This window comes from Bombyx mori, chromosome 22 (genome assembly GCF_030269925.1).
Source record: "Bombyx mori chromosome 22, ASM3026992v2".
In the NCBI taxonomy this organism is placed as follows: domain Eukaryota; kingdom Metazoa; phylum Arthropoda; class Insecta; order Lepidoptera; family Bombycidae; genus Bombyx; species Bombyx mori.
In genome coordinates this window covers 9,636,313-9,645,866 of record NC_085128.1, presented here as the reverse complement: position 1 = coordinate 9,645,866, position 9,554 = coordinate 9,636,313, and the positions used below count along the sequence as shown (strand labels likewise).

The window sequence follows — 9,554 nt, the reverse complement described above, 5'->3', positions numbered from 1 at the left end:
TGAGAAATTTGTTTACTTATTATTGTTTATTTTCCATTCAAACGGAAATCTGCTTTATCGTTGAATGTAATATTTAAAAAAAACGCCATTAACTTTACTTTGCTCCATTGTCTATTGAATTAAATGGCGAGATACCACTACTAATCGATGAGATACACCCTCATCTTTATGTGATAGAATGTCTCGTGAAAACCATGCTGACCATTTGCTGCACATTTTATTGCATAACTAGTTGAGCACGGCCCAGTTTGGGCTAATCTTTGGTTTAACTTCGATACGGTTGCTACCAAACTCAGGATCACCCGGTAGCCCAATCTGAAGTCTCCCCTAAAATCTCATCGAAACTGGTCCAGACGTATCGGCGCCTATGGGGATACATACATGTATAACACATTGGCTTTTAGACATATAATCATATATGTATATATAGTTGGACGGCTGGACAGCAGGTTGGTGGACCTATGTGTACGGGCTTACTTAATGGAATACCGAATTAAAACATTTTGAAAACTTTTATTTCTCTATTGTATTCACTATTCAATGCTTTTGAATAGAACAGATTGATTTAGTAAAGCTAAGTGTATTGCTTTTTAAAATTTTCAATAACTACATCTATCTTCATTTAATAACAGAACCATTATTTCATTATTTTCGTACCGGCTGCCACCCCTATCATAAATTGTTTAAGAAATGGAGGATGTCAGGATAATGCGTGAATGCTGATTGCAATAAGTAGTTACTTTGCATCAATTTATTCAGTACGTCGATTTCAATTTGACTGCATCCTGCTTTCACAAGATTTTTTGTATGCACTTGTTCCAAGAAGAGGGGTGACAAATTTTGTTGGTCGTTGACCACAAATGATAACGATCTGAGGGAATTTTAATTTATAGCATCCTAAATTTCTCATGTCAGGTACACATTAGAGGAACGGGCGAACATAAATGAAAATACTGTTGGGTTTTGTCTATTTCTTCATAACAATAATAATTGAAATTGGATTTAGGAAAAGAAAAACTTAGTGCAATTATAACTAACTGTTGTCGATGGCTGTAGTTGATATATATAGATTCCACAAAATTAATATCGTCATGGAATATAAATTACAAACTACCTGATCCACGAAACCAGAACGCCACTCCACATCATTAAATTATATTTGGAATTTTCTAAAATCTTAATCTGTTAAGTTATATTATTAAATATTTATATTATAGATTTTCATATCAATCTGTCAGAAGATCATGTACGTTTTTTTGCATTATGTAGTTCTAAGCGAATACGACTAAGGAATAATTTTTTTTTACCTTTCAAGCACCAACTACCGCCTTCGGTAACGGAGTTCCACATATACCGGGCGCTCCTCAAGCGCGGGAACCTCGCAGGAAGTTCGGCCTCAGACGAAAAAAAGTACCGTTATCGAAGGTATTCGTTTACGGAATTCCTAAGAGAATCTGCATCTAGGTATTAGACGGTCGGAACATTAAGGAAGTCTTTGTTAACTACAAGAACCAACCAAGAAAGCAACTAACGAAGCGGTATTTAACTACTGTACGAACCACTAGTTCGATTTTGCGTAGATCACTTTTGTTTTATGATTGAGGGATTACTGGTGACCCCGAGGCCTTTCCAGTTTCACCAGGACAGGTGGGCGAGCAATGGCTTAGTCAGGAGGGGTGGGTTTTGCAAAACAGCTGCCCGAGTGCCTCCGAAGAAGTCAAGAACAACTCAAGAGCAGCTGCTTCGCGAGTAAAACTACTACCGGATAGTAATTGCGACGCACTGAGAAGATCCGACGAGAAACTCAGCGGGCTGATGTTTAAGTTAGGTTTCACGTCGAACTCTTTGCAGAGTTCGACGAGTTGCGTGGATTACCTAGGGTAAGTCCGGGGTAGTTGGCCATAGTTTTTTATAAGCTCTGTCTAAAATCAAATACTTATGTTTTTTTAATTATATTTATTTGTCATTAAACTTTGAAGAATCAACTATGATATTTTAAACAAAAAAGTAACAATTTCTAAGGAGATCACCTTATTAATTGAAGTTATTCTTAAATCACAATTGGCCATCTCTTCCAAGGTATCCAGGTGTGATGGCCATAGTATTAAAGGTAAAATGACCATAGCTTAATTCTAGACTTATAATTACTTTTTGGTCTTATTTTCTACTTTCAAGTCTTGTTTTCTCCTCTTCGTCACAACTGGAGCACGTCGTTTTAAACTCAGTGTAGTGTTTGTGAACTTAATACTGACACACTGTACATTGAAGCCACTCTTCGATGAGAGGTGTTTCGTAGTAATTTTCACCACCACGTCCAAGACAATTATCCTTTTCGAGTCTCTTTCTTTTCTCATTCTTATCTGACAGTATTTTTAATAGAATATCGTCACTATTCTCAGATATTCTTCAAATGGCTTTTCTTTTTATACATTGAACAGTCCTTTTATTGTATATTTTCCTTCTTTGTTTTGACACATATTACTACTTTCTTTTTCTAGTTTATATGTGTTCTTTCGAAGTCAAAGGTGTTTCAATTTGATTTGCTCATTTAAGCACTTGAATCAGTTTTTCTGGACTAGGTGATATATCCTGTAGAATTCGAGATGGCAGTATAATCTGGATCCTTACTGAACGAAGCCTCTTTCGGAGTACTCGGGTGTGAAACATTAGACATCGTGGCAGTTTTAACGCAGGATTTTGTAAACACGATTATGAGGCATCTAAAACAAATAAGAAAATACATTAATACTTTGCAGAAAACATCATTTCTGTAACATGGCACTATGGCCATAATATACCGACTGCACTTGGCCATCTCTCCTTTTTTCCGGGAGAGATAGCCACAACAAAGACTAAAACAAGCCATGACACGAAACAAACCAATTTGAGATTTTAAAGTAGCACTGTTTGTATACTTTGCATCAAATACAAATATCACCATAGTTTAAAGAAACTGATACCACAATTATGTAAAACATAAAACATCAAATAAATATTTACAATAGTCGAAACAAAAAACAAAGGATTTACTTACTTTTTATGCTTTTTTCGTCAAATATTTTATCGCACTGTTGCCCTCACGCACGACGCCCAGAAAACTAAACGTTAATCAGTGGCATTTAATGAACGGTACCTTGAAATATTTCGATAGGCCATCTCTCCCATATGGCTATCTACCCCGGACTTACCCTATTATTTCCATCTCTTAGAAAGGGGTTTTTCCAGCTTTGTAAATGTATATTTTTACAATTATATGATAGACTCCGTTTAAAGGGATTACCGGAGCCTTTTTTTCCCCTACCTAAGCTGATAGCCTTGAGAGGCTATTTCAGCGTAACCTTAACTAGTAGGTGAGCTCGCGGGGCTCTAACCTGACGACGTTGCTAACACGAACCCTAGCAAGAGCCGTGCTTCGCAGAATCTACCACCGGATCGGAAACACGACCGACTGAGAAGATCCGGCGAGAAACTCAGTGGGCTGTGTCTGAGTGTTAATTTACTCGTCGAGCCCTTCGCCGCAAGCGACGGGTTCGACGGGAACGGTGACCGGTGCTTGAGGTACCTAAAAGCACCGTTAGTGGATCGGGAGGATCCGAAATGACGTGTTTGGGGCGACGTCGACTGCTTTCCATTCTTTCCGCAGGATCGGGAATGTAGTTACCGGCAGCCACGATGACAGGGTTCTCGTGTCGTGCAGCTTTATCGAAGTGGCGCATCGACGCCGACTGCAGATACTTACTGATGGATTCTAAGTCCAGGTCGTCATGGAGGTCGACGTTCCTGACGAACCACGGGGCTCCGACGGCTATCCTGCAAAAACGGGATTGAATGACTTGACCGGAGCCTATATGTGGCGCCATTCACCTTGAAATACGAGGTTGAAATCCTGAAGGTATTATGTAGCGGGTATCCATCCTTCAAACTAAAAGGTGTGAATGCTTCAGAAGGGCAGAAGAAAGGCAGAGTGATAAAAATACTGGGAGTTCAGAATAGGCCCTACCATAATAGCAATAGCAACCTTTGCCATTTGATTCTATAATGAAAATGGTTGTTCTAATCAACCTATAATCCGTATATGAAAAGTGCACATGCAGAAGTGGAACAAAATCGTTGGATGTGACTTCTCGGACTCTCTAGAAACTTCCATTGGACTGTAAATTTTCTAATCATATTATGAGATTTGATTACGTCCAAGTGATTTTTCATATCATCTCATTTGATTTAATTTAATGTGAATCAATTAAAACTTCGTTCCGTTCTATAATTTTAATTATGTAGCTCATGTGATTTAGGGCTTTTGTTACAAAAATTGAATGAATAATAGCCTTCATATCCTTTGCTTGTCGAATGAACGACTACAGCAAAAAGGTTTTCAGTATAGATTATCCCTACACTACATTAGAAATCCTCTATATTTTTCCAGAACTTAAGCCAATTAGCTTAATGTGATAGCCAACGTAGATCAATTTGAATTAATGATAAATAAATATATACTTTCTTACTTGAAAAATGAAATAAAACTTTTAAAAAATCGAACAAATTTGAATAAAATAAAAAAAATCATAAAATAAGATAAGATGAAAAACCGGTCGACGGTGTATCGCGTCCCGACCCGGCAGGCTGGTTCTGGTCCAGCGGGGTATTCCGGGACACCAGCGGCACCGTCTGGGCGGCCCGACGGGCTGCCGTACCGAGACGGCCGACGTTTCAGAGCCTTCGATTCGCCTCGAAGGCTCCGTCGGCTGGGCGTCCTTGGGGTGAGCCGCGCCGTCTGGTTGTAGTGTTGACCGCGGTAGCCCCCCTACCTCATCCGGGTTCTGACCTCGGAGGGGATCGGACGTCGGGTGTAAGAGTGCAGAGGAGTCGTTTAGTGGGTGGGCTCTAAAATCCTTGGGCCCGCGGTCTGCTCACAACACCATGCAGATCGTTGAGTCTCACATACCCCGCGCGCCCCTTTTGCGCGGGGACCTCGTAGGAGGTTCGGCCCTCTACCCGAAAAAAAAAAAAAAAAAAAAAAAAAAAAAGATAAGATGAAAAGAAATCATGTGAAATGAATAATGAAACAAGTCACACAACTTTTTTCGTCGTGTTCCTTTTTTTTCCTACCTATGCTAATAGCCTTGAGAGGCTATTTCAGTTTAGCGTTAACGTGTAGGTGAGCTCACGGGACCCAAACTGGAAGCAGTGCTTCGCAGAATCTACCACCGGATCGGAAACGCGACCCACTGAGAAGATCCGGTGAGAACCTCAGTGGGCTGTATTTATGGGTTAATTTAGTCATCGAGCCCTTCGTCGCAAGCGACGGGTTCAGCGAGGACGGTGACCAGTCGTCGTGTTCCTGATAACATACCTACAATTTTCTCCATAAAAGTTTTCATTACAGAATAATTATGGATAATGTTGTCAATTCTGTCGTTGTCATCACAGAATACTAGGCATAATGTTGTCAATTCCGTCGTTGTCAGTGTCATTCTGAAAGAACAGCTACCGTACATTGAAGTAAAAAATACTAAAAAATAGTAAAAGGATTTTAGAAAAATAATAAAGATTTTTGAAAATTGCAGATTTAAACATGTATACTTGAAATCATCACGTAAAAATAACAAATAAACGCCTAGGTGGAATGTCATACAAAACGGTAAATACGGCTTAACATGTCGATTTCAATGTTGTGATTTGACCAACGATATAATGTTCAATGTTGAATGCTTACCAAGGTTATGAAAAAACAATAGATTATATAATGAAAACTACTTTGTGTCTCAAAAAGAAAAAAAATAGATGACAATAAACAAAATGTTCAAACGAAATTCAATTTATCATGCTTCCATGTTTTTGATGCATCAGACGAAGCTCTGCAATAAGTGTATGAGATTATTATCATCTCAGACTCACGCACAGCACTTCGTAAACGATGGACCTTGGCAAGCATACACTCAGAAAGTGAGCAGCAAGGCATTAAGCAAAGATCCTCATCAAGAACGTGTAGTGCAACATCTGCAAAAAGTATATCAAGAGATTAGTAATTATGAGAGGCCCATAATACAAGAACAAAACATAGGATCGTTTTTTAATTTCTTCAAGAAGCCAGACCCAATAAAGATTGATGCTCCCAAAGGTGTTTACATCTGGGGTAGTGTTGGGGGTGGTAAAACAATGTTAATGGATTTGTTTTATGATACTGTGCCAGTAAGTAGCTTAAAAAAAATTACTTTAATATTTAAATAGAAATGTTAAGTATTATAGTAATATATTTTTGAATGTCATTTATTCCTGTCTAGGTTTATGAGTCTTCCTGATGTCTGGAGGTGATTGGTGCGATTACTATTATGTAAATAGGCAGGTAGTAATCAAAGCACCAAGTGGGCTATAAACCAATAACAATAAAAAAGTTACATAATGTAAAATATAGATATGATGTTTTGAACTTTAATTGGGAAATAGAAGTTTCATAAAATTTAATTTTTTCAGATTAAAGAAAAGCTCAGAGTTCATTTTAATTCATTTATGTTAAACATCCATGCAAGAATTCATGAGTTAAAAATTAAATCTGGAAAGGGGGCCAGTTCGTTCCGTGATGAAGGTTCTAAACCATTTGATCCTATACCTCCTGTTGCTGCTGATATAACACAGGAATCTTGGCTCATTTGCTTTGATGAATTCCAAGTGAGTATATAGAAATAATCTTCAAATTATATTTGTCAAGAAGATTTAATAAGTTTTCTGTTTAAAACCTGTAAGCTTGTCTGCCTTTAAAAAAGAAAGTGTAGAAAATCAGGCAATTCCCTCAACGAATAAATTAAATGGTCATGTAACATGACATTATGTCAACCCATACAATATGTCAACATAAACAATATTGAAATTACATGTTATTACAAATATAGAGTAAAGAAGTAAATTATGTATAAAATATGCAGAATTAGTAATGCAAGGTTGGTAGGCTGTGCTACCAACATGTGTATTGTTATTACAAATATAGAGTAAAGAAGTAAATTATGTATAAAATATGCAGAATTAGTAATGCAAGGTGGGTAGGCTGTGCTACCAACATGTGTATTAATAAGGAAACTAGTGTTCAAATTTTGTCAGGTTTGGTTATTTCATTGTTCAATACCTAATATTCATTCTAACCCTAGTATTTGTTACACTGAGAAAATATATTTATGAAATTCCTAAGTTATTCAAAGATTAATTATAAAAAGTTATTAAAAACTATAACATATATATATTATACAATATAAGAATATTTATTATATTTTAAGTAAAAGTTACAATGTCCAATCACAATTTCTGTATTAATATGTTGTATCAGCTTCTTATCAGAGAAAAATATGAGTTTGTCTAACCTTATCAACATTTAAATACTGTTTTAAAAAATGATATTTTTTTGAACTTTGTTTCTAGGTGACTGATATCGGAGATGCAATGATTCTAAAACGTTTGTTTACTCAGCTCTTTGACAATGGGTGTGTTGTAGTAGCTACAAGCAATAGAAAGCCAGATGATTTGTATAAAAATGGTCTACAAAGATCAAATTTCTTGCCATTCATACCAGTTTTAAAAACACATTGTGATGTTCTACAGTTGGATTCTGGTATTGATTATAGACTACGTGGAAGTGGTACCAAGTACAGTAAATATTTTTTGTAAGTATCTATTTGTTTATTATTCCAGAAATTCTACAAGATACTTAAACAACTTTCCTTGATGTATTTGTATGTGTCTGAATGTACTCTATTTTTTTTAAATAAATTGCAGGAATAGTCAAATATCACCTCAAAATGATCCAGTCAATAATTTATTTAAGTTTCTAGTATCAAAGGAGACTGACACTGTGCGGCCTAGAATTATTAATATCTTTGGTAGAAATGTTAAGTTTGCTAAATCCTGTGGAGGGGTTCTTGATTCTACTTTTGAAGAGTTGTGCGATAGAGTAAGTTAAGTATTATAGTTTTGGAAATTGAAATTTTTTTTATTGTGAAAATTAATGTATGACTTGTTTCAGCCACTCGGTGCTAGCGATTATTTAGTGATATCAAAAACCTTTCATACTGTGTTCATTAGGAATCTACCTCAATTATCTATTTCGAAGCATAGATCGCAATTGAGAAGATTCATTACACTAATTGATACTTTGTATGATAACAGAGTGAGGGTATGTAAATATTTTTATTGTTTTCATGACTGCACATCGTATTTTTAACATAATATTCTATTTTTGATTTTTTTATTTTAAGGTTGTAATTGCTGCTGATAGCGAACCAAAAAATCTCATGAAATTAGATGAAACTGAATTTGGTGATGCAGACAGAGCACTTATGGATGACTTGAAAATTACTAAAGACTCTGTTAGTATAAATTCATATTCAAAGTTTAGATTTTTCAAATTTATTATTGTATTTGTATTGTATTGTACTATTTCTAAGTTTTACATATAATTTATGATAATGATACCTAAAGGTATTTTGTAGTACCTGGCTTACTTTTTAAAGAACCAAATGGAAAGTTGAATATCTTGTACTCTGACAAATGATTGTTTCTTCACATTGCAGGAAGATGCCAAAGCTACTATATTTACGGGTGAAGAAGAAATGTTTGCATGTGATCGATGTCTTTCACGTATAATGGAAATGCAAACCGACGAATATTGGGAGAAATGGGGAACACATATAAACTAACCAAAATTTACTTCAATATCATTAGCAACGTTTTTCGGTTACATATTTAAAAATAAATAAAAATGCTAGTACTTACCTGCTATAGGAATATATGATTATTTGCAAACGCCAGTATTTTAGTCTACAAATAAATTATTGTAAATATATATAGTTAGTGAATTTTATTAGTATGTTAAGAAAATGTGCATGCTTTAAGTTGTAATAGTAATCATTCTCAGAGTTTCTATTTTATTAAACTTATTTATTTTACGGAAATATTTTTGAAAATAAATTAATTTCACAAGTACGCTATTTGTTTTTGTTTACGGCGGTGCATTTCTTTTTACAAGGAAACAAGATGATCAAAACTAGAGTTGTCATGAACGCTAACGTTTATTAACAACAATATTAATGAAAAAAGATATAGGCTTCTATTTATATCGTGGGGTGAAAGGGGGGGATCTATTTGGTTTATGCGAAATTTTTGCAATTTTAGAGGTGAGCTATTTAAAGTTTAAAATTTGGAAAAAAATCGTAATAAAAAACAACGTCTTTAGCTATTTCAATGGGGTAAACTTTTTTGATTGAAGTTCAATAAATAACATAGAACTGTTGATCCTAATACCAAACAAAAAGCAGCTTTAATTACAAAGATAAATGTCGCTTAAACCAAGTAGCCTTTCACCTCTCGATATAATTCATTGTTTAATAAATCGTGACCGATTTTTTATCTATGTTAGAGATAGATACCTTACGCAGTTACGCATGTAGAGCACGGAAGATCCACACCTACTTCGGGACCTGCATTAGTATTTAGCGGTATGTCTATAGAACGTCTAATATTACACTACTTAATTGTTCTTGGCCTGTTATGCCACATGTGTTAAGTTTCCA

General features: G+C 35.5%; 1 protein-coding gene across 1 annotated transcript; it reads left to right on the top strand.

The window, feature by feature from the left end:
* The first annotated feature begins 5,069 nt into the window (after window positions 1-5,069).
* LOC101737553 (putative ATPase N2B) lies at window positions 5,070-8,967 on the top strand. Its single transcript, XM_038019096.2, has 7 exons — window positions 5,070-6,189; window positions 6,472-6,666; window positions 7,408-7,649; window positions 7,762-7,936; window positions 8,009-8,158; window positions 8,241-8,351; window positions 8,556-8,967. The coding sequence occupies exons 1-7, from the start codon at window positions 5,782-5,784 to the stop codon at window positions 8,679-8,681; spliced, it is 1,407 nt and encodes a 468-aa protein (XP_037875024.1). The 5' UTR covers window positions 5,070-5,781; the 3' UTR covers window positions 8,682-8,967.
* Window positions 8,968-9,554: the final 587 nt, after the last annotated feature.

Bases quoted from the DNA above. Each gene is read 5' to 3' on its own strand.
- LOC101737553 (XM_038019096.2), top strand. From the start codon at position 5,782: ATGACAATAAACAAAATGTTCAAACGAAATTCAATTTATCATGCTTCC. The intron at 6,667-7,407 runs GTGAGTATATAG...CTTTGTTTCTAG, and splicing joins TTTGCTTTGATGAATTCCAA to GTGACTGATATCGGAGATGC. The intron at 8,159-8,240 runs GTATGTAAATAT...TTTTATTTTAAG, and splicing joins TGTATGATAACAGAGTGAGG to GTTGTAATTGCTGCTGATAG.